This window comes from Panthera uncia, chromosome A2 (assembly GCF_023721935.1).
Source record: "Panthera uncia isolate 11264 chromosome A2, Puncia_PCG_1.0, whole genome shotgun sequence".
Taxonomy (NCBI): domain Eukaryota; kingdom Metazoa; phylum Chordata; class Mammalia; order Carnivora; family Felidae; genus Panthera; species Panthera uncia.
In genome coordinates, this window is record NC_064816.1 from 45,208,030 (window position 1) to 45,233,358 (window position 25,329).

A 25,329-nucleotide genomic window follows, 5' to 3' on the forward strand; every position below is an offset into this window, starting at 1 on the left:
AGGAAGAGTTGCTTTCTCAAACGAACTTGAGAAATTCTTCATGCCTGTCCTACTATTGGAGAACCACAACATACACCAGCCTTTCAGAGGCTCTGAGAAGTTCTTCAGTGAAGAAACTGATTTAACTCTTTCTTTCCAACCCACATTTTCTTAAGCCCGAGTGAATGATTTCATAGCCTGCTTACTCTGTTCTGTAGCTGCCTAAAAGGGTAAATTAGAGTATGTAATTGAAAGTCACTGGCTTTCTTCACCATGCTCCACTTGATCTGAGATCGTATCAGCCTCTGCAGGTGCTAACAGATATTGTTGCTGGTGAACATCTGTAAGGAAACAAAGCCACTTCTGTGGTTTTCATTGTAGAATATCCGGTGTTGAGTGTGCTAGCACTTTAGGCTTATTTTTCAGGTGTTACTTCAGTTGAGGGTTTCTTGATCTCTTGCTAACATTTTAAATAGGCTCTAACAGATGTGCTGTGGAAACATTCAGATGATAGCAATCCCCTGACCACTGACTGCAACTTGTGGCATTATTGCATAATCTTTTAAAAAGAAAGAACTAAAAGTCAGGAAAGAAACGCCTCTACTCGATCTGCCTGTTTACAGTGAAATAACAACAAAGAAGGGGCAAAAAGATGAGCTGGACCAATAAATACTGGGAAGTAAGGAACATTTGGAAGAAGTAGTGTCTGGATGAAATTTTTTGTTTTCCCTTTGTGTGTGTGTGTCCTGATGATGTCCTTGTAGTACCAGGATTGTCCTGAATTTTTGAACAGGATGAAACCATTTTGGTTTAGTTAATCTGTAACATTTTATGCCCAATTTGCACTTCCTATAGGAGAGAGCAGCTTAGCATGAGATCATATTCATGCACCCAAAATAGAAATCGTAATTTTAGATCACTCTTTAAAAAGGACATGGAGCTGATTATTTGTTTGTTTGTGTGTTTTGGATGCCACTGGTTTTATGCTGTGCTCCAAAAGATAATGCTTCATGTTCTCAAAGCGTTTAGACATCTGGACAGCAGGCAACAAGTCCATTTTCCCCAATGTTTTGGTCTCCCGGGAGCCAAGCCCCAAGCTGCCGATTCATTTGAGGAGCACCGGGAGAGTTATATTTTTGTTTCATCAGTTTTGGAATTTATTTTTACTCATGTTAAGAGTTTTAGGAACTCTGGCGCCTTGCTTGCTAAATCGGATCAGACCGAAGTTTGAGGGAGAGTGGAGTGGGAAAGCGAGGGCTACTCATGGTTCATGAGGAATTACTTCACAGTTTTACCATTAGGAGATAGGATTCTTGAGTTGCCATCTGTCATGGAATATGTTCTAGGAGACAACTGTGCTTTTTCTGCCTTTTGTGTTTCCGCTCCTCCCATGGGTGGTGAAACCCCGTGCAGACTTTTAGGTGAAGTGGTCCAGCTCCTGCCCTCTCGGAGCCTCGTTCCATTACAAGCTATGGTAATGGTTTGTGTTCCTCTTTTTAAAGATAATGGGAAATTCATCCGAGTTCCAGAAAGCAGTCAAGTTGGTGATCAACACAGTTTCATTTGACAAAGATTCCACCGTGCAAGTCTTTGAGGCCACAATAAGGTAAAATAGTATATAAGATGGATTGAAGACTTCTTTTGTAAGTGTGGAAGGAGAGAAATTCCTGCGAGGATTTCCCTGTGAGATCCAGGTAGAGAGTCGTTGGAGACCTTATGAGCCCTGTGTCCATCTTTCCTCTTCCTTTTGGGCTTTATCAACAGTGGGACCCTTGACATTTCAAAGTAATTACGTTTGGGGCTGAAAAGAAAGACTCACCTAAGCTTTAATGAAGGTGGGAGTTAGGTGTGCTTTTAATGTAGATTTTCACTGTTGCACTTCGTGTCTGTTTTCGTTTCCTTCCTTCGCCGTGTCCTAGGAAAACCCCTACATATTTCTGACGGAAATGAAAGTTTCCCATTTTACCTACCACCCACAGAGGACCGCTGGTTACCATTCGAGTGTATTTCCCCCTTTTCCCTCTTAATGCAACTCCCTCTTCTCTCTCCCTCCCCCGCTCCGTGTTCCACACTCCAACTTGTTTCTTGTCTCTTTTAGGTTGATATGTTGTGACTATTTTACTATTTCATTTAAACTTTTGGAAAATTATATTACTGCACACCATTCTAGATGTATCATTTATTTCAAGTTAAAGTTATAAAAACGTTTGTGCCGAAACACGTCACGATGTACTTGAGATCATCGGAGTGGTACATGAATTCCTGGCTCTTAGGGACGTAGATCTCAGCTGGTGGCTGTCTCCCTCTGAGCAGGTCATTTTCTCCTCCTCACCTTCTTCTCTTCCTCACCTCACATCCTCACCAGAAGTTGGGTGATTTCTGAGCTGTTTGGCAGCCCAAACAGGGAAAGTGACTTAGTATTTGTTGTTTTGCCCTTTCCTGTTTCTTAGATGGTTAATTGTGTTCCCCATGTGAGAGAAATCAAGAGTAATTTATTCATATTGAAAGGTAATGTTTATTCTGAGGACAGCTAGTATACTCTCTTCTGATGAGATGGTTGAGACTGCCAGCCATTAGTTTTTACTTTATGTGAGATTATTCTTGGAAGCCCCAGATGAACGGTTCTCTTTCTCCCAGGCAGTAATGTGGTTAACTAAGAATTGGTTATTTATTATTAGGGCTGAAAAGAACTTCAAGAAACCATTAAATTCAGTCTCTCTGATTCTCGGCCGCTCTGAATTCACAAGGGATTTGAGGCTGCTTCTGTCCCTTGGAACTGGATTGTGTGCATTGACGAGCAACATGATTTTATTATTTTTGTGTTCCTGTCATCTTGTCTTCTAGGGTCCTAGGAAGCCTCCTTTCTGCCCACAGAATAATAACTGACTCCAAGCAGCCCTTTGGTGACATGACAATTAAGGATTATGATAATGAATTGTTGCACATGGCTCATGACCTGGCTGTGCGGCTCCTCCCTGCTTTTGAAAACACCAAGACAGGAATCCCCTATCCTCGGGTAGGTAGACTAGTTTGATGTTTCAGCATCTTCCTGAATTGAAACTCTTTTTAAAAAAAAAAAAAAAATTTACGTTTATTTATTTTTGAGAGAAAGGGAGAGACAGAGCATGAGCAGGGGAGGGGCCGAGGGAGAGGAAGACACAGAATCTGAAACAGGCTTCCGGCTCCGAGCTGTCAGCACAGAGGCTGATGCGGCGCTCGAACTCACAGACCGCGAGATCATGACCTGAGCCGAAGTCGGACGCTCAGCTGACTGAGCCACCCAGGCGCCCCTAAAACTCTCTTTTGATTATTTTATTTGGAGAAAGGAGGGCGGTGATGCGGAAGAGGAAAGCTGTGTCCTAGAGAGAATTTGGCCCTAAATGCGATGTAAATGTTTTCTAGTTTGTTCAGCATTTACTGAGCACTTACTGTGTGCCAGGCACACAGTGACATACCTGATCTTTCTCTTAAAGAACTTAATGTTCCTGTGCTCAGTGTTCTTAAATTCTTCTGCATGTGAGGTTTATATCCCCTGCTACAGAATAGCATGGGGAATTTGTCTTTCTTTCTGACTTGAGTACATGTCCCCAAAGACTCTGATGTGTATATTGTAAGGATCCTGGTGAATGTTCTTTGGAGTGCTTCACATGGATCTTTCAAATAAAAGCCTGCACAGCCCAACAAGTTAGCTGCTGATTTACATGCAAGATCTGGAATGAGATTATATGCTTGTGGCACCCGATTTGCTGAGCCCAGAACTCCCTTGGGAATTGAGTCAGCCTTTGACGTAACCAGCAGAGAATTGCCAGACCACAGAGCCTCAGGGATGAAACAGGCTGTCACATTCTCCCTGTGTCTTCTTTCTCTTCCAGTCTGCAATTTGTTTATGTTTGCTGAGCAGGGGTGAGTTCCTAGTAGGTCACTTAAACTTTGTAAGGGGTTCCACAGCAGAGCTTTGTTTCTAATGCCAAAGCCTGGTGCCCTGTAACCATGAAGAGAACCCACTGGAAAGAGACGGGTTAGTGAATAGCATTGTGACGATGCCCCTAAGACTTACTAAAACAAGGTGGTGGTGTTCTTATGGTCTTGTAGGTGTGACATGGAAAGTGGTGAGCTGAGTCACACTGCAACAAGTTTGGGTCATTGGTGGAGTCTGGTGGCTGGGACCTGGCCTTCTGGCCCTTGAGGGTTCCTCAAGTTTTGCCACAAATCCTTTGTCTCTTCCTGTCCCCAGGTGAACCTGAAGACTGGCGTTCCTCCCGACAGTAATAATGAGACCTGCACCGCAGGAGCCGGTTCCCTCCTGGTGGAATTTGGGATTCTGAGCCGACTCCTGGGGGATTCTACATTTGAGTGGGTGGCCAGACGTGCTGTGAAAGCCCTTTGGAACCTGCGGAGCAATGATACAGGATTATTAGGTGTGGTGGCACCTTCTCAGGCCATTGGGACTGTGTACCTACGACCCCCTTTCCTTCCCTCTTCTCTGGGGCTCTCTCCCCTCTCCACTCCTTCTGTCTTGCACCACGAATCTCACAAATGACTCCTCAGAAAGACCGGCCCTCTGTGTCTGCTATATCGGTTTCTCTGTGGGACTTTCTGCTTAGAGGGAGGCTGTAACATTCAATGGGAAAGAATCATGCTTTTGCTGTTTGAGGGTTCCCTTCTGATTTGAATCCTTTGGCAATTCCACTTGAAGATAATTGTTAATGGAAATGCTGTAAGAACTGCCTCTAAGGCAGATTATATTGTTTCAATCTAAATAGAGGATTTAGAGTTACTGGTAGAGTGGCTTTCTCCTTTAAAAAAAAATCTAGGCATATGGTAGGAGATTGAAAGGCCAGATTAAACCTATATTAGGTGTTTTGGTTTTTTTTTTCGTCCTTTGTGAATGTTTGGTCAAGATGTTATTTGAAAAATTATGGGGCCGCCTGGCTGGCTCAGTTTGTTGAGCATCTGACCCTTGATTTTGGCTCAGGTCATGATCTTATAGGCTGGGGAGTTTGAGTTCCACTTTGGGTTCCTTGCTGACAGTGTGGAGCCTGCTCGGGGTTCGTTCTCTCTTTCTCTCTCTCCGCTTCTCCTTCCCCCCTCCCTTCCCCCACTCATGCTCGCATTTGTGCATGCACACACTCTCAAAATAAGTAAATAAACTTAAAAAAAAATTATTATAGTGGTGCCTTAGTAGAGTGTGTGACTCGATCTCAAGGTTGTAGGTTTGAGCCCCACGTTTGGTGTAGAGATTATTTAACAATAAAATCTTTAAAAAAATTATTATGGAACGTTTCAAACATGCCGTCCTAGGGAGAAAGTGTAATGAATTATAATTACCTATGGACTCATCATTCATTCTCAGTAAGTAATAGTTCTTGCTAATTCAATATTTTATTTTAAACTGTCTTATACTGAGAAAATTTTTTTGTGTCATTGAGAAGTAACTTGATTGCTTCTCCTAGAGCCATGCAATGTCATTCCAAGAGCACTACTTTTTATTTTTATTTATTCCCTCAACCTTTTTTAAATTTCAATTTTACTTAGTTAACATGCAGTGCAATATTGCTTTTAGGAGTAGAATTCAGTGACTCATCACTTACATAGAACACCCTGTGCTCATCATAAGTGCCCTCCTTAGTGTCCATCACCCAATTAGCCCATCCCTTACCTACTTCCGTGCAGCAATCCTCAGTTGGTTCTCTGTATTTAAGAGTCTCTTGTGGTTTGTCTCCCTCTCTTCTCTCCCTGCCCTTGCCATATGTTCATCTGTTTTGTTTCTTGAATTCCACTATGAGTGAAATCATATGGTATTTGTCTTTCTCTGACTGACTTATTTCACTTAGCATAATACAGTCTCCCTCTCTCTCTCTTTCTCTCTCCGTATATATGTATATGTGTATGTGTATATATATACACACGCACATACCACATCTTCTTTATCTATTTATCAGTCAGTGGACATTTGGGCTCTCTCCATAATTTGGCTATTGCTGATAGTGCTCCTATAAACATCAGGGTGCATGTATCCCTTTGAAGGAGCATTTTTGTATCCTTTGGGTAAATACCTAATAAGAGCACTCCTTTTTAAAAATGATTTTTTAAAAGTAATCTCTATGCCTAGCTTGGGGATTGAACTCGTGACCCCGAGGTCAAGAGTTGCACGCTTCACTGACTGAGCCAGCGAGGTGCCCTAAAAGTGATTTTTGATTATTCCTTAAGTTCTGAAATGTATTTATGAATTTGTTGTATTTAAAAACAATGGTAGAAATAAAGTTGCCCAAATTGTCACCCCACCACCAGATGATTGGCCGGTGTCAGCACAAATTGTCACCTTTTAAATTTCCCATAAGTCCTTTTCAGCCTGGCATTTGTAAGGTTTATATACCTTCAACTTAAAATATAAATAAACATTTTATTCTGCCTCACATTTGGCAGTTCAGGTGTTTTCAAATTGTTGCCTTGTGTTTATAGCTACTGTCTTTAAAATCTACATCTAGTTCATTAACTCTTCCTGTGTTGGACACTTGGATTCTTTCTGTTTTTTCTTTTTTTTCCCCCATTTTACAGATAATGTAAATCATACAATTCATAATTCTTGAAAACAGCATAATACTTTTATTTAAAAACACTTTTTTTTTCATTAAGGATAAATTCCCAGGAATGGCAGTACTGAGTCAAAGGCTTTGAACACTCATTTGGTATTTGAAATGCACTGTTAATCTGGAAAGGCAAAATGACAAACTTATTTTTCTTTTGCCTTCAATGTTTTCCCCATTTTTGTGCCAGTGTTTAAACACTGTATTTTCAGAAAGATCTCCTGGCTGCCTATGCCGCTGCTGGGACCAATAAAACTGTGAGGGCCACACGTTCATCCCTTCCCTTTTCTGCCAAGGACGAGGGTGTTGAAGCACATGGGGCTGGAGGAGAAGGGCATCCTGGAGAGGGAGCCGCCCCAGGATAATTGGGCCCCGTGGGCTTCGTTTGTTTTTGCAGGCAACGTGGTGAACATTCAGACAGGCCACTGGGTCGGAAAGCAGAGCGGCTTGGGTGCTGGACTGGACTCCTTCTATGAATACCTCTTGAAGTCTTACATTCTCTTTGGAGAAAAAGAAGACCTAGAAATGTTTAATGCTGCATATCGGAGTATTCAGAACTACTTAAGAAGAGGGTGTGTGTACCTGACATCTGTTCTCTTGCTCTATGAATCAAATAGAATGTATTCAGAAACTCCCCTACTTTTCTCAGCATGAATTTACGGGGTCTTTTGGTCTCTGCCTCAGTCGTGCACTTCCTGGCTGTTGGTCAGACATTTGAGGGCGAAGACCTGTGTTGGCTTTCTACTGTGCAATAATAATTACCCCGGAACTTAGTGGCTTAGAACAATAAACATTAGCCCACACAGTTTCTGAGGGTCTGGGAGCCAAGAGCCACGGGGCGGATCTGGGCTCTCACAAGATTGTCATCTGGCTATTGGCAGGGACTGTAGCCGTGTCAAGGCTCGGTCGGGGCTGGAGGACCCACTTCTGGGCTCACTCTGGTGGTTGGCAGACTTCCATTCCTCACTGGCTGTTGGCTCACAGCTCCTTGCCACATGGACCTCTTTGTAGACAGGTCTATGGCAGCTGGCTTCCCCCAGAATGAGTGATCTGAGAGAGAAAGAGAGACCCAAAGTGTGCTTTCATGACCTAATTTTGGAATGACAAACCAACACTTCCATCCAGCTCTGTAGGTCCTACAGACCAACTCTCATACAGTGTGGGAGGGAACCTTTGTGACTGCCACAGGTTGGGGATCTTTGGGGCCATCGTGAAAACTGGCTGCCACAGGGAGTGACATTATGCCTGTGTTTCACTGTGGCTCTAATTGCAGATAGAGCTGTAATACAGGACAATTACTGAGTTACTTTGGTTCTTTTACTTTCCAAAGAATTTTTAGGATTGGTCTTTATCCCTAACGAGAGAAAGGACAATTATGAGCCCCCCTTCCCCCACCCCTGTTTGTTTCAAACACCATTATTTGCTACTATCCAGTTGTACAATCAGGAGGGTGGAAGAGAAGTGCTGTTTGAAGCTTCTACCCCGGGCTTTTACCCCGATGTCACCTCACTCCCTTAGGTCTTTCTTTGTATGGTTTTGTATATTAAATGTCCAGTGCAAGTGATAGCTACTGAGTTTGTGCATGCTAGGATTTTCTTAGACCCATAAGAAAGCTGTTGTAGGAATGCGTAAGCTGTTGTAGGAATGCATTACGTGAGTGCTGTGTTTTAGTAAGAGGCCACTTTGCCAGGGTTCAGTCCTTTTTGCTTTTTGAAGTCCCAAACTAAATTGAGAAATAATCCGTGAGTATCTTGCTCTGATGTGATCTTCCAGGCCGCTGGTGTAGGACCTCATTAGAGAAGAGACTCTTCCTGTGTGTGTGTAGAAGTAACTAGGCCTCCCCACTCAGGTCAAATCCAACAAAGACCCATGCCGTAGGCCACATTACGTGGTGATATTCTTAAGCCTGAATATCAAGTGCTTTCTGCAAAATAGAGTGAAATCCCCAGTAAGTTACACTGGCTGACTTTGGAACTTCTTTTCTATGACACCTGTTACTTTCTGCTAGATCCTGGTATGGACAGGTAGAGGCAGTTGATTCCCAAAGGTTTAAAGAATGAGGTAGGGGAACATGTTAACGTTGATTCCATTTGAGGTAAAGGCTGCTGGAGTAGGGCTGGAGCTCTGTCAGCAATCTCTCTTTTCACCTTTGACCGCTCTGCTTGGGTCACCAGTCGGGAAGCCTGTAACGAAGGAGAAGGAGACCCCCCGCTCTACGTCAATGTGAACATGTTCAGTGGGCAGCTGATGAACACTTGGATCGACTCGCTACAGGCTTTCTTCCCCGGCTTGCAGGTGTGTTGCGAGGAAAAAGCAATCATTTTTTCTTTCTTTGTTTTATTCTTTTCTTTTTATTCTGTTCTTTTTATGATACCAGAGCATTCTCTGGCTCCTCCGGATTTGGGAGCTTATTAGCACAATATGTCTTGATTATTCTGTTTGTGAGATTAGTCCTCAGAATGTTGAACAGAGCCACAGGAAGCAAGCACAAACCATGGTAAAAAAGTAACCGTATGTGATTTTTGGATCATCTGTCTCTTAATTGTTTATTCTTTGTTCATTGGTACAGTTAACCTGCTGTCCTGTGCAGTTCACATCAGTTTGGTGTTGATGGTCACATAGGGAGGGCATCCTTTTCTCTGGGCTGCTACTTTCGGGTTGGTTTAGTCTCCACCTGTGTTTGTAGGACAGATGAGAACTGGTGGGCAGAGGGAGAGCCCAGGGCCTCTGTGTTCTGCCTTGCCACGCTGAGAAAAGTGTCTTAGCCTAGTGACCTGTGTCTGCTCCTCAGGTTCTGATAGGAGACGTGGAAGATGCCATCTGCCTCCATGCCTTTTACTACGCCATATGGAAACGCTACGGGGCCCTCCCTGAGAGGTATAACTGGCAGCTACAGGCCCCTGACGTGCTCTTCTACCCGCTGAGACCGGAGTTAGTGGAATCTACGTATCTACTGTACCAGGTACTAGGCTTTGTTGACCAGTAGTTTGTGTTTAAATGCTAGCAGGACTTGTAGCAATTGGGTTTTAGCACACATTTACTTATTGGTGGAGAATTGTGCTCTTCATAGTGACTCTGATACAGCTACTGCCTGACCGTGGGCTTGTCAGTGTCCCACATGGTCATGGTCCCACAGGACAGAGAAGGCATCTGCGGCCACACACGTCGTTGAGTCTAACCTTCTGCAAAGCTGAGCATGCCCGTACCATAGGACTTTTCTCTCACGCCCTCAAACATTAGAGAGGATTTAGTACTCGGTGTTTACCGGATCTGTTTGGCCAGATAACTAACTCTTTTTTGGGCTACAGTTCTGTACTCATGCACGGTGGAACCCTGGTCTGTGTAATAATTATTCAGACAAAAGGAATTCTTTTTCTTGGTAAAGGGAATCCTCTGGGATTCATCTGAATGCCTATTTTTGTTTAACGCTTAAAAAAAAGTATAGCATTCATTTTTCCATGCAATTCAGTGCCAGAGGGAATGTCACTTTAACTGTGAGGTCTGCCCTGCAGGCTGAGGCAGATATTTGTCTGTCTGTGCATACAGAGCTTCTGCACGTGTTCACAGGTCCTGCAGCTTTCTACAGAGACGGCCTTCAGTGCACTTCAGTAGACCTGTAACAGATGCCCACGGTGGGCAAGCCCTCACAAGAAGATACTTAGTTTCATGAGTTCTGAGAGTAGGATTAAGACTCTGGTTTAGATTTATTAAAATAATAATAATAATAATAATAATAATAACGCTAAAGCCTTGCCCTTTGCTTCTAGATGAAAAAAGGGAGAAATGCTATGAACCTGGTCATAGTCCTTGAGTGTAAAGAGAGGCCTTGTGAGTTTTAGATGACCTCTCAGACAAGGAAGAGATAGCCTCTGAGCTGGCTTCTCTGAGGTGGGTGGGTGGTCAGGCTGCACGTGCTGTGAGGAAGTCATGCCTCGAACCGCTCGAGTCCTCCTCCTAAGCTGCCTGAGTCCTCCCCCTAAGCTTAGGTCTGTTGCCTCTGGGTTTACACCTCTTGATTTCTGTCCTTGCATCTTTCCTGTTTTCAGCTTCTTCCTCGTGTTGCCTGTTCTCTCAGAATCCACAGAAATGTCCGGCTCCATGTCCCTGCCTTCTGAGCCATCTCCCTGTCCTCCCCTTACGCGCAGCCTGCTACCTTCCTAGCGGTTTGCATTCGCTGCTGCAGGTTGGCACTGGGCATGACTTAAAGGCAATCTCTAACTTTTAAACCGTTTGTGGGGTACAGGTCTCATCTTCTCAGAGAATTGTTTTCCTAAAGAAACCATCTGTGAGCATGTGACAGCAGAGTAAGGAGCCCCAGGGACTAGGTTCTCAGGGCAGCTGGAGAGCAAAGTGTGGGGGCCTCCTGTGTGAAAGCCTTCTTGTTCCTGTTAGCTTTTCCCGGCAAGGCCCTAAGTGGATTGGGGGCAAGATCCTGCTTCCCTGGGCCTGCATCTTAAGTTGCTAGAGAGTTCCGAGGCAAGATAGAATTAGATTGGTTCTCCCATGTGGTACTGTCCGTGAGGCATTATTATCACGACGGGGATCAGGGGCACCCAAGCAGGGTATTGGCCCTCAGACAGATTGTCTTAGCCCTGGTTAAGGTGAAACACATTGTAGATGCACTTTGACGTGAGCAATGGAACACCTTAGTCCTGTTACATTTGCGACCCTTCCAGATAAAGTGAGCTGGGCGCTGCACCTGCTTTCGGCCAGTGACTCACCTGCTCGGGAGATTCCTGCAGTCGCTGTGATGTTTGTTGATGGCATGTTTTCCAGGCCCTTGCTGGATCACATTCTCTCGTGTTCTCTCTAGGCAACCAAGAATCCCTTCTACCTCCATGTAGGAATGGATATCCTGCAGAGTCTGGAAAAGTACACAAAAGTCAAGTTAGTTTTCTAAGTTCCTTCCTTTTTTCTGGCCCTTTTGATTTATTTTCAGTTGTTTTGGGAAATATTCCACTTTGCACTTTAATTTATAAAACAGGTCAGTACTGTTAATTCTGTAGGGAAATCGCCTACTGTTTGTGTGGCAGGACTGGTCCATTATAATGGGAATTACTTTTTATTACCTTTTTTTTCCCCCGTAAGGTTCCAGCAGACTATGTATGTTCTTTTAAGTAATTTATTTTCCCTAGTTATACAAATACATGTGCTAAAAAGTTTAGGGAGTACAGAAAACATGGAGGGAGAATATTATCACTGTATTCTCTACGTGCAGATAACCACAGTCCACATTTAAGTGTATATACTTTTTTATATATTTATATGCATAATGTGTTTGTGTGTATATAAAAAATCTCTATATTTCAGTTTTGTGACCTGCCTTTTCACCTAGCAGTATAAGTATTTTCTTACAAAATAGTATTTTAGACTGTCCAATGATAAGTCAGTTCTACAGGTACTGGGACAAAAAAATTTCATTCAGTCCTAAATTTGCTGCCTGTCATTTTCTTGGTGTCACATTAAGCACTTGGCATGTCCCATCCACCACCCCCACTCTCTCTTCCCCCTACACCTAACCTGATGATTTAGCAGCCAAGCCACATTTTAATGAATTTGCAAATAATTTCTGGGCTACAAAAAGGATACCTCTTCAACCTAACCTAATTTACTTTTCGTATGGCATTTGATAATTTGGTTGATTACTCTGTTAATAGACTATTTTTGCTTTTCAAATCAATAAGCAAGTAGGAAGGAGCAGAGGCAGGACTAACTGGAAAATTGTTTTGTAGGTGTGGGTATGCTACGTTGCATCACGTCATAGATAAATCCAAAGAGGACCGGATGGAGAGCTTCTTTCTCAGCGAGACCTGTAAATACTTGTACCTGGTATGTGTGTTACAGGGTTATAACCAAGAAATGGTTTTTTTTTTTTTTTTTTTTTTTTAATGTTTATTTATTTATTTTGAAAGAGAGAGAGAGCAGGGGAGGGGCAGAGAGAGCAGGAGAGAGAGAATCCCAAACAAGCCCCATGCTGCCAGTGCAGAGCCCGAAATCAGGAGTCTGGGGCTTAACCCCAGGTGCCCCAAGCCAGGAAATGTCGATCACTGCTTGGAGCAAGCATTCATTCAGGGTTCTGTCCAAGCACATACTCCCTGGGCACTGCTCTGGGCTGCACATGTGCTGGCCCGGGGACACAGTACTGTGCACACAAGAGCATATTGCCGTCCTCCACCCTGGTTTCTAACGCTGTGGTGCTTGGGACAGGTTCCCACGAGGACGAGAGCAGTGTCTGTAGCTCTTACGTCTCTCGATGTGTGTGAGTTTGGCTGAGACCCCCAGCCCGGCTGGCTCTCTGTCCACACACACATACTCTCGTGTTTGCGGAGAGTGACAGAATCACGGGCCCTGGAAGAAACCTTGAAGGAGTCATCTTGTCAGCGTTCATTCTTCCCCTCACGGGAGCTGCTGTCTTCGTGGAGAGGCAGGTGTGACTTGCCTGGATTTTCGGGGTGACTGCATGGCAGAGCAGAGGCTTCAGGCCCGGTCCTGACTCCTTCTTCAGTGCTCTTCCCCCTTCCCTCCTCTCCTCCTGCTCACACGCATGGTGGTGGTGTGTGTGGGTACCTACCTACTTGCCTGCCTTGCCTGCCACTCTACTCACTGTGGCTGCATACCAAAGGCTGCTTCCTCAGGGCACAGAGTGTCAGGGTCCCCCGTGGGGAATCAGTGAGGGGGCTGAGATTCAAAGGTAATTGAGCAGTGGTGATAGGCTGTGTTATTGAGGCCGCTGGTTCCCAGGCCCTGGGGCCAGCTGGATCAGAATCACCCTGGGGACCTTGTTAAAATTACAGCCCTGTTGAATCAGAATCTTTACATTTTAGATTCAGAAGTGGGCTCAAGAATCTGTAATTTTGACAAGAGGCTTGTGATTCTGCACAAAGCCAGGGTTTGGAACTTCCAGTCTAATCTGGTGTGACTTCACAGAAGACTGTAGAGGGGGCGTGTCCACCAACAGGCCACATGGCCCATGGCATGATGGCTGTCCTGCTGTCAGACTCCCGTGGGGGCCTAGGTCTCCCTGTCAGAGCACACCTTGGACTTGGAGCCAGGCCGGCTGCTGCAGGCTGATGGGAGCCCTGCACGCATCCCTGTCCAGCAGCCATTGGTGCGTGGGGTGTGTGCCAGAGTGAGTGAGGGAGATCCCCTAGGCCATTCTAGAGGAAAGAGCTCAGGGTCTGGGGCCAGAAAATCTAGGCCTACCGCATTTTTCCTTAGCTGTGGAAACAGACCAGCCATGCTGAGTCTTTCCTTATCTGTAGAATACTTCAGGTGACTGTAAGGTTTCTTACGTCACCGAGATTCCTGTTCTGAGCGTTGGCTCATTTAGCATTTAGTGGACACCTGCCTTCTCCACCCACTGACCTGTCCCCTCTTCGGTTAGGTGTTCTTTCTGGACACTCCTGCTGCACGCCTCCTGTTGAAGGAGGGCACTGCCCTGTGTGCCTCTGTCCTCAGGGTCTGGCCCGTGTTCAGACAGGAAGCAATGGGATGGTGGTACAGGGTCAGGTTCTGTGCCACACCCTGGGATAGGGTGAAGGCGTGTGCGTCCTCCCTTCCAGCATTTTCCAGTTAGGCCTAGGTGTGTGTGAGGTGGGTGGTGGTTCTAGAATTCCAGTGTCAGAACTCTCAGGGGAGCCTTGGAGGGGAGATTATCCTGAGAGCTTTTACAGACTATGCAAGTTTGGGTCTCAGCCCTCAGATTTCTTAGTCTTTAGGTCTGAGCAGGGTGGGATGGGATGGGAGACATTCAGGCATTTGGGTTTAAACAAAACTGGTGATTCTGTTTGCAGCCAGAATTGGGAACCACCTTTTCACCCATTTGTTGCTGAAAAGCCTGAGGACCCAGCAAATTCTGCTCCCTGAGTAGTCTGGGACACTGTCTCTGGAGTTAGTTCCCAAAGTGCTACAGTTACGTTTTTTTTCTTTTCTTTTCTTTTTTTTCCTTTCCCACCAGCTATTTGATGAGGAGAATCCAGTCCACAAATCTGGAACCAAATACATGTTTACAACTGAGGGACACATTGTATCTGTGGACAAACATCTTCGAGAATCACCCTGGAAGGAATTCTTTTCTGAAGATGGAGGGCAGGACCAAGAGGGAAAGTCTGTGCCCAGGCCTAAATCTCCTGAGTTAAAAGTCATCAATTCCAGCTCCAATGTAAGTGGCTTTCTCCAGCGGTGGTTTCTGTGCGGAAGAGGAGAAAATAATACAAATTGGTCATTTAGAGTCCCTGACAGAAGATTGGTGGCACACTTAGACTGGGTCGTCTGAGAAGAGTTTCACGAAAGACCCTTAACGTAGATAGTGTAGATAGCATCAGGGCACAGGGAACCATGGGAGCAGTGCCTCATTGTCCTAGCTGCAGGGGCTCGTGGCCCCAGGAACCGGGGTGGGGAGAGGCGTGCTGGAGGGGGCGTCTCCTGGCAGAAGCCATATTCCGAGCTGGCCTCAGTGACCTTGCAGGAAGGGAGCCAGCGGAGTAAACACTGACCATTGTGCTTCCTTCTAATCTGCTGGAGCCCCTCCTTGGCTGTGCGCACCAGAAGGCAGAGGCCACTGCGACCTTTCGACCTCTGGGTATAATTTGCCAGCTTGGCCTCTGGCACCAGAGCAGGATGGGGAAGGAGAGTGATTTGGAAGGACAAAAGGAAGAGATCCAGCCAAATCACTGAGCAGCAGGGGAGGGAAAAAACGCAGTCATCAGTCATCCTGATTTTTAATGAAATGCTCTTTGAGGTGCAGAAGAATCCAGTTTCGTTTAAAGCAGGGTTTCACTAAGCATGCCTCCCTCCATCATCCTGGTAAGTACTGGGAAAGATTTGGAAACGAGTCCTGGAGTTTCTGGTAGGAGTCCTAGGTTAGTTGTGTTGGTTTGAAGCAAATAGGATGGTTTGTAAGTGAGGATGCGGAAAGAGGCATCAGTCGAAATACCAAACCACATTACCCCACGGTGCAGTGGATGCCACCTGTCTTCCCAGAAAAAGCCTCTATTGTCAAGATTCCTACCACCCAGCCCCACACTGCCTTGGTGAGGGACACCCCTTCATCCCAGGCTCCTTAATCATCCTGCTGAAGGTCTTTACCATCAGTCTGTGAACTGTGTGGACAGCCCAGCACAGAAGTGAGTCCCCCAAATCTCCGTAAGGCCGTGGAGTGTAGATTAGGTGAATACGGGCCTAATTGAGAAGGAAAGGGGAGCAGGAGAGTTAGGAGGACAGAGATATTAATAAGTCACCTTTTGCATGTAATGCGTACCGTTGCCCAGGCCCCTTTTCCAGGTGGTCGTGTGGGTGAATTTCTCACAGCAGCCTCGTGAGGTTAGGTGCTTGGTATCCCCACTCGACAAGTGGAGAAAGGGAGGCACAGAGAGATTCAGGTTGCAAGGTGGAGGCAGGAGATGGACTGGAAGGAGACTCATCTGTTGGCGCATCACAGGGGCCCCAGTGGGCTCCCCGCCCCGGGTGTTTGTCACTAAGGCACCACGTGCGTGAAGTGCTGGTAAAACAGAGAGGAGCTAATCTCCCTGGGAAGATAAAAATAAGCTTCATCATGGAGGCTGCTTTTCAGAAGTTCCTAGAAGGGTGAGGAGAAGCTTCCCAGGAAGGGGTGTTCAGGCAGCAGGAATAGCACCTACAGATGCCTGGCTGGGGAGCTTTGGGACCCACTGAAGGGCCTGCTGGCCTTGATCTCTTGAGGATGGGGAGTAGGGCATGGGGGAGTCAAGTTCAGAGCAGTGAGTGGGAGTGTGTGTCTTTGGGGACAAGTGTGTAATGAACGGATGTTTGCAGACAAATGTGTTTGGTTTACAGACTCGCACCTCATTTGAGGGGGTAAAAAGCTCTGTCAAGCATTTAGGTTTTAGCTGTGGATCCGAGAACCATAAACTCAGAAAAACCACCCACAGCTGACTCTTGAACAACGCAGGTCTGAACTGCATGCGGGTGTTTTTTGATAAATACGGTGCAGTCCTGCAAGTGTATTTTCTCTTCCTTATGGTTTTCCTAGTAACATTTTCTATCCTGTAGCTTATTTTAATGTAAGAATGGAGTATGTAATACACACAACATACAAAATTCGTGTTCATTGACTGTTGTTACCAGTAAGGCTTCCAGTCAACTGTGGGCTGTCGGTTAGTAGGGAAGCAGAAGTTACATGTGGGTTTTTGACCGCTCTGGGGGGCCATGCCCCAAGCCCTGCAGTGTTCAAGGGCCAATTGTGTTTTCAAATAGCCGAGGTGTTTTCTGAAATTCTGGGTGGATTAAATGAAGGCCCCAAGGGGATGAACTTTTCGTCCCAGTCACTCTGCCCTTGGGCACATGTCCTTTAGCTGCCCTGAGTCTCCATTTCTTCACTTGGGAAGACATTAAATTATATCAGTGGTCCTCACCTGGCGTGGTTTTCTCCTCACAGAGGAGGTTTTCTCCTCTGTTCAATGGAACAGAGTCTGGAGACAATCTTGGTTGTCACACTAGGGGAGCAGGGGCTCGGGGGCGTCTAGCGGGAGACAGCAGGGACGCTGGTAACCATCCCGCGGCGCACAAGATGGCCCCCATGACAACGGTGTGCAGATTGACAAGCCCTGGTTTAGGTCATCCACCTGCGTTTCCTGGGCAATTAATACCTGGATTTTTAATTGCAAGTTGACAGTTTTCCTCTTCTGTTTTCTTCCTAGTGCAATCGTGTTCCTGACGAGAGGAGATACTCCCTGCCCTTAAAGAGCATCTACATGAGGCAGATTGACCAGATGGTTGGCCTGATTTGAGGTGCTCTCCTCCGTGTGGCCGCATCGGAAACCGGACGTGAACAGCTGAACCCAGGCCATGCCGAGATACGTTCTGAAGTGGAAGTGGGTGGCAGTCTGGCCATCCGCGACGGTGTTGGCATTTCTGGCTGGCTCCTCACACACGTCTAGCAGAATCGTGCATACGCTAGTGTTTCTCTTCTGTTCAATAAAATGCCCTGTTTTTCTTAAGGATATAATTGGAAGTAAGAAGGTACACAGAAGTTGGCTTCCTATGACATGCTGATTTCCTAAGCACAGTGTGGATGGGGCATCTTTGGATGGATCTTCCTAGCCTCACACTTTGGAATCCAACGAGTGTGTTCCCGTCTCCGGCACTTGTGACTGCAGTATTGCTACCTCTCTGTTAGAGGACTGTGAACGAAATTTCCGTGCAAAGGGCCTGAGGTTCATCCCTATTTATTTCATTTTGTTATCCTTTCTCTCTCTCACTAGATAATTGGGCTCTCCCTCCACCTATGATTTGGGATCACATGGGGGAAAACCCCCGAGTTATTCATTTGCATCTCCAGTAATCTTCACAGTGTTACAAGTTAATTGCTTATGAATAACTTTGACCTGAATTTCAAAAGGCAGTCTCTTAAGTTGTCACAAGGCTAGATCTTTTGGACGGTGTATTACATTTATTTTGAACTTACCTGAGGAGCTCCTGTAGTTCCATAACCAGGTGCCTTTTAGGGGAGAGAAATACCTAAGAATGTCTGAGCTTCCCTCTGTGTTGTATATACTAACCAAGGATTCTCAGTTCTGACCGTGTTTGGGTTAGAATTGTGTTTTGTTTTTGTTTTCTGTGTCTAGTGCCAATTAGCTAAGTCAGGGAGGAAGAAATGATCAGATGACTCTCTGGCCCCTTTGAGCCGTTTCTCTGTGTAATACAGGCGTTAGATTAGTGCCTTATTCGATTTTGGTGGGGGCTGCTGGTCGTCACAGCTGCTGGCACGCTTGTAACAGGCTTGTTTTGTATTGCCACATGGTGGGACCACAGTGAAAGGGGGATGGGATGAGTATTACGAAGACTGGAAAATTCTTGGCCGGTCCTTGACTTTCAGCCTGATATTTTTAAGCAAACCTACATTAGGAGGAAGTTGTGCTCACACGCCTTCTTTGTTGTTGTTTTCTTAGCCAGAACAGAAGTATCTGTCTTTGAACTTACACTGAATACTCATACGAAGCAGAGGTAGATTTGAACCCTCAGCCTGGCTTTGTGTAACATCTGAGGTTGAAATGAACCCCAGTAGAAAGGCTGGGAAGTCTCTTGAACACCTCCACCCTCACCTGTCATGTTGTGCACCTGTCCCTGCTTGGACACTTCCAACGATTTCCCGTTCATCTTTTTAAAACTAGAAGTGTGGTCTAAGCCATTGCATATCAATCAAAGGGAAAGATTTTATTCCTTTTTGAAAATTTAAGTGTTACTGTTTTGTTTTGCTTTTTTAAGACAGAATTCAGTTCTTGGAGATTTTTAAAAAAAGGACTTTCAGTAATAAATGTGTCACCTCTACCTTTTAAATATTTACTATGCAAATTGTTTTAAGGTAAACACAATCAAATGCTTCTGTCTTCCCTTTTTTCTTCTTTTCAGAGGCATTCTCTTTATCGACCTTGTCTTATCTACTGAATAGAAAATTTTCTTTGAGAATATATTTTAATTGTTTTCTTTGACTCAGTCAAATCAAAATGCCGCATTTACAGATACATGTGCACACAGGCCCGAGTGTCCCTGTAGCTCTTCTCCAGGCACATTGACGTGGGACTATAAATGGCCCATTTGGGAGGATGGGGCACATCAGGGAGGAAAGTGGGTCCTCCATGCATCTGCCCTCTCTCGTGGCCTTGCTGGGTTCCCTCTCCAGCTTCTGTGACAACATTGATGTGTGGCATTCTGACATCACCCTCTCCTCCAGGCCCTTAACCTGTCACCTGCTCTGGTGTTGCAGCCCCCTCATGCTCAGGAGTGGGGATGTGTGCCTGAGTGCCGCTGATGTACCCCAGGGGCTGGAGGCAGCCCGGGAGGTGTCTTGCACGGAGTCAAGACCCTCTTGCCTTTTGGGCACTGCCTTGTACCAGTTGGCGAGCCTGAGGGTGAGCGACATACTGTGGACTCATCCTGGTGGTTGAGCTTGCAGACTGCCCTGTCCAGAGTGATGATGCTGCCTAGTCCATGCTCTGTGGGGTACATGCAAATTAGCGCCTAGTGCCAGCCACGAAACGAAGGTTCTTTGAGCCAACTTCAAAACTTGCTCGTGTTGTGGTTGCAGATCAGAATGTCCACAGCTGTGTTACATCTTGCAGGGCTTTTGCTGTGTCTTTTATTCTGTGTCGCAGGATATGGGGTAGGGAAAGGCGGAGGGGGGAGTGCTTTGCCCCAGGACTGCCCTGATTCTGAATGGATGCCATCCTTTGGAACAGCTGTGGGCCTGCATCAACCTCAAGTTCCCCTGTGTAGCCAGGGTCTAGAGTCTGCTCTGGTCGACGTGAGGAAGATTGTCTTAACAGAACTGCTGTAGAAAGCTGCCTGGTAGTTAGGCTGGGTGGAGTCTGAATCGCCTCCCACAAAGTTCTAAATCGGTACAGGGCAGGCTCAGTGTGACAGGGAACTCTCATTTCCTGAGGAGTAGGTGACGAAGGAAGTCTGGCTTACAGTTGTGCTGGCTTTTGTGAAGAACCAGCTTCCATTTGCACATCCGTCCTGCCGTTAGTTCCACCGGAACTTGGTCTGTGCGATTGAATCCCAGGTTCTCAGGCCGTCCCAGATCGGGGCGGGGGCACACACACGTCACTGAAGTCGTCGTTGTTCATGCACCAAGGTGGTGTCTGTGCAGGTGAATTTTAGAGGAGGGTCTTATACAATCTGAGGGCCTGAACCTGTTTCCCCCACCTTCTGTCTCCTCCCCGACCAAAGAAAGATAGCCTCTTAGCTATTTTCTTAGCTCAGTTTACTGAATGATTGCAGACAGTCATCCTTTGCTTTGGATCTTGTGGACTTACCATCAGACATCCTTTTCTTCTTTCTGGAGGGCTCCGGGGGGTCTTTCTCTTTTGACACTTTCAAACTGAATGGTGAAAAGGTAGGGTGCATGATTGCTCAACCAGAGTGCCTGAGCAGGGACTTCTGAAGAAAATCTTGGTCTTTCCTTTTCCGTTCCCAGACATCCAGCTCCTTCTCTAGTGCCTGTTCCCTGCAGGGCAGGGACCCTTGTGAAAGAGAGAGGGTGGGCTGGCTGGGTTGTGTGTCTCCAGGTTTTGCAGGGCTCAGGGTTCTGTTCCTGCTTGAGTTTGGACGTGACTCCGGGAAAATGTACCTGTGGACCTTCCTGATTCCTTACCCCTTTTCCTTCTTTCTGAGAGGCAGAGAAATACTATTTTTTAAAAGGTATTTTGTTTTAGTTTTAAATAGCAAAACACAAGCTGCATTTTTATTTATTATGCACAAGAAAGGTAAATCTGTTTTTACAAAAAAAATCTGGAGTTGGAAACTCTGGGAAAACCAATTAAAACATACACATGCTTCTCTCTCTGTAATGTGCAATATGCTTTGCAACTATAGATGATATTTTATGTTTAATCTGTAAATAAGAAATGTATTTAAATTAAGAGGGAGCTTTTTGTAAAAGGACCAAATGTTCTTTTATAAATGTACTAAGAAATATCTTGTTCTTAGAAATTTATTAGGATTTTTATGAATAATTTTTATTAAAAGATTCTTTTTTTTTTGAATTGTCTTTTTGTTTCTCCTTTATATACTCACACGTACACATTACATGCAGGACAAACCAGGGGGAAAACCCTTTAAAAGGAAACCATAAAGCCAGATGATAAAAACTTTATTTTGTGTGTTTTTTGTTTTTCACAGCTGAGCCCTGACTAATACCACTCTGTTTTTGTCTGTCACACGTTCCATTTACCTGTCCTTCCCATGTGGGTGAGAGCCACACGTAATGATTTTTGTCCTGTCTCTGCCCTCCTCTCTGCATTAGCCTCCTTTGTCCCAGCCACTGACCTGTTCTCAGTTCTCGTTGCCATTTATCTGAGTCTTTCTATGTTCTGGAACCAAGTCTCTGTTATCTTAAGGCAATTCATTCCTGCTAGCCTCCTACAGGTTCAGGTGGGGTAATGGCACATGCGGTCAATGTGGGGGCAGCGGTCTGCGGGAGGCATGAGCCAGGAGGGTTTCAGTAGGACGGCCCCCATCCCTGCAGCTACCTGAGTTGCGATGGGGTCTGGAAGGAGATCGCTGGTTCTGCCCTGTGCTACCTTGGTGTCCTACCTTTGTGGCTGGGCAATTCTGATGGTGCTTTTAAAAACCTCTGCGTTGTAACAAGGAGAGGAAGCACCTTGCTGATATTAAAGCACACCGCCTTCGTAAGCGTTGGTGGTGGTTGTGTCTTTGAAGTCTCTTGGGCTTGTCACCCTCTTGACAAGGCCAGGTGGGGCCCCTATGCCAAAGGTGCAGCTGAATGGCCTTGATGGTGGAAGCACCCGTGCCCTTGGTCAGCAGTGGCACGTGGGAGCATCCTGTCTAGACACTGCCGGGGAGCACCAGGGCCGAGAGTGGACTCTGGACCCACGCTGCGGGAGGTGCGGACCTGACTCCGCCGATGAGCCTTGTGCCCGGTTGTACAAGGTCCACAATCTCGCTGGGCCTCAGTGTGCCCATCCGTTATATGGAATGACAACAACAGTCCACATGTACAGGGTGGATTGAATGGATTCATATGTGTAGCATGCTTAAGATGGCCACCTGGCACCCAGGACGCCCTGCCTGTGCATTTCCTAAGGTTATGGTCGGGTTGGATTTGATACCCAGGAGAAGCTGTAGGATTTTTACCCCAACCCTAAGGAGGGATAAGAACTTGGACTGGCATGAAGAGGCCTGGGCCGGAGCCTTGGCCTGTCCTTCTGGATTAGCAGCTTGAGTCAGGGTCTCACACTGTTTACTCGTTTGTAAAACCAGGGGCGCCTGGGTGGCTCAGTCGGTTGAGTGTCCAACTTCAGCTCAGGTCGTCTCAAGGTTCATGAGTTGGAGTCCTGCGTAGGGCTCTGTGCTCACAGCTTGAAGCCTGGAGCCTGCTTTGGATTCTGTCGCTCTCTGCCCCTCCCCCACTCATGCTCTGTCGCTCTCTGTCTCTCCCTCTCTCTGTCTCTCTCTCAAATACAAATAAACATTTAAAAAAAAACAACAAAAACCCCCCAGATTCTAGCACCTTAACTCCCGGTGTTGTTGTGAGAGCAGAATGAGCTACGTTTTAGCAAAGCCTGTTAGGTGCCAGCTGCTAACATACTTATTATATATGTGACTTCTCTCCAAGTTAAATTTTTTTTTTTTAATTTCATTTTAGAGAGTGTGAGCGGGAGAGAGAGGCAGAGGGAGAGAGAGAATCTTAAGCAGATTCCACACTCAGCGCAGAGGCCGATGTGGGGCTGGATCCCATGACCCTGGGATAGTGACCTGAGCCGAAATCAACAATCAGACGCTCAACCAACTGAGCCACCCAGGGGCCCCAACTTCTTTCAAAGTGTAATCAGGGAAATGTGCTGCTGTTCTGTCCATCGTAGGATCCCAGAATGCGAGCTGCAGGGTGGTTAAGAGAGATGCCTGTGCCCCACACTCCCTGGGGCATTGTGGGCAAGTACCTGGCACATTCTGGCACATCATGTAGTCCTTTGCGTGTGTGTTTGTGCATGTGTGTCTGTGCACATGCGGCTTAAAACCTACCATATTCAAGCATCACCCGAATCCTGGGAGAGAAGTTCTATTATTCTATTTCTACAGTTGAGGACACTAGGCGGTAAGAACCCTACCCTAGGTCACAGTTGAAACACTCTGAACCCGTGACTTCAAGCTCTCTTAAGTAGCAGAATGAATAGTTTGGCTGTAGCCCCAGGATGGAGAGAGGGGGGTCTTTGCTGCAGGGAATAGCCTGGGCCATTTCCGGAGAGATGTTGCTCAATCCTTGGTCTGAGAACCCAGTGGCCCCTTCCACAGGGTGGGAGGGAGGAGGTTGGGACAGGGCAGTAAACCTGCTTCTGGATTCCGAGGACCCCAGCCTGAGGCACCCTGGCCCTCCCAGCTTCTGGTAATCAAGAGGAGGCTGCTCTGCATTGCACAGATCAGAATGTTCTCTACCGGTGGGCATGTGTGAAGGAGGCAATGAACCTGCCTGCCCTCCAACCAATAGAAAGCCCCTCTGCAAAAAAGATTTATTACTCAGTTATTACTGTCATTCTCTTAGATAAAATATACCCCATGAAAGCCTTCCACGATTTATCAAATTCACTGTACCTGTTATTTAAAAAAAAAATTTTTTTTAACTTTATTTATTTTGAGAGATAGAGTGGAGGAGGGGCAGAGAGAGGGAGAGAGAGAATCTCAGGTAGGCTCTGTGCTGTCAACGCAGAGCCTGATGTGGGGCTTGAACTCATGAACGGTGAGATCATGAAGCCAAGAGTTCTGAGCTCCTGAAGCCAAATGAGCCACCCAGGTGTCCCTCATTGTACCTGTTATTTTTAAATTTAGAGACACCTTACAGAACTGAAATACTCACAAAGTGCAAGGAAATTAAAAAATATTAACTTCAACACATCTCTGATCATACATTAAAAGAATGTGTCTTTGTCTTGTTGCCTCCTTTAAATATATTTACGTCAAAACTCCAGAGCTGTAGACTCACCCCCTCAATTTGGAGGAAATATCCACCCTGTAACTTAATTGGCTAAGCAGGTCCTGGTTTTCACACTCTTCTGCCCTAACAGGCTTATTTACTGATGGGAAAATCTAACTTTATTTTTCTGTCCTAATGAACATGTTAATTAACACGAGAGCCCTCTCGTGTCTGCATTCTAGCACAGAGCAAGGCAGCCTGAAGTTTTGCTGTGTTTGCTGCAGGAACAGAATGAGGCACTTGGGGCTCTGAGCAAGGTATTCCTGCCAACAAGCCAGGAAGGGAAGAGGCAGAGTGTTTCCTGACAGATATTTCCCATGGTGCCTTTGGTGCTCCAGAGATTTCTACATGCCAGGGCTGTGCACACAGAGCAGTGAGATTCCAGGTCTTTGAGAGGTGTGCCCTCCGATCAAGTCTGACAGGGATCGTGGGGACTGAGAACTGGTAGGTCACAGGTCAAGCTGTAGCCGAGCCATTTTCCGGTGCAACTACAAATGTGTACTTTGATGTTGTGTATGGTGAGGATTTGGAAATGTCCCTTAAAGGCGGTGGTTGTTAGACGTTAGAGTTCCTTGGAGTGTTTATAGAAACACAGATTGCTGGGCTACCCCCCAGAGTTTCTGACTCAGTAGGTGTGGGGCGGGCTGAGAATTTTCATGTGCCAACCAGTTCCTGGGTGAGCCTGATCGCTGCCAGTGTGGGGACTACAGTTTGAGAATCTTGCTTACCGTTTTTCCTGAAGACACGTGTACCCCTTGGAGAGTCTTCCAGTGCAAAAGACACTCTTAACTTTCCCATGTTTTGTAGGGGGCGATCCAGGTTTTGGAGGGATGTCTTTGAGAAAAATAAGATAAAATTACGAACGCAAAACTAGACATGCAGAAGTAAATATGTATGCAGGATAAAAAAAAATCACAACGAATTTTGAAAAGCTGACAAATACCATAATAGCACACGTTTCATAAAAACGACAATGGTTTCATTAAAATGACCTGATTTACTTCTTTTCCTAATGTTTTTGGGTTATGTACTCTTTGATTATTCTCTATACTTATACTAATCTGTATAGATTTTGTGCCTCACATTTGATGCCCTTTCCCCAACATATACCCTCAACCATCTGGTTCTAGAACCTCAGCTTCCTTCCATTCCTTCCAGCAAAGAAGGAATGTAATTGGGTTGTTGGCCTTTCATTGTCTAGCCATGCCAAACCTACGTCTTCAGTAGAAGACAAGTGGTTCTGAGCCAGAAGAGTTTATGTAGAGTTGTAGAAGGGCCATTCCACTATTTTCCTGA

At 45.9% G+C, this 25,329-nt stretch overlaps 1 protein-coding gene across 1 annotated transcript in view; it reads left to right on the forward strand.

Moving 5' to 3' along the window:
• Positions 1–21,088, forward strand: part of EDEM1 (ER degradation enhancing alpha-mannosidase like protein 1) — a 29,748-nt gene extending 8,660 nt beyond the window's left edge. Inside the window, exons 3-12 of the mRNA XM_049640904.1 lie at positions 1,482–1,585; positions 2,824–2,995; positions 4,214–4,397; positions 6,964–7,138; positions 8,741–8,861; positions 9,358–9,528; positions 11,380–11,453; positions 12,299–12,395; positions 14,524–14,727; positions 17,243–21,088. Of these exons, the coding sequence (XP_049496861.1) occupies positions 1,482–1,585; positions 2,824–2,995; positions 4,214–4,397; positions 6,964–7,138; positions 8,741–8,861; positions 9,358–9,528; positions 11,380–11,453; positions 12,299–12,395; positions 14,524–14,727; positions 17,243–17,332 (1,392 nt within the window). The 3' untranslated portion in view covers positions 17,333–21,088. The remainder of the gene's footprint in view (positions 1–1,481; positions 1,586–2,823; positions 2,996–4,213; positions 4,398–6,963; positions 7,139–8,740; positions 8,862–9,357; positions 9,529–11,379; positions 11,454–12,298; positions 12,396–14,523; positions 14,728–17,242) is intronic.
• The last annotated feature ends 4,241 nt before the right edge of the window (positions 21,089–25,329 follow it).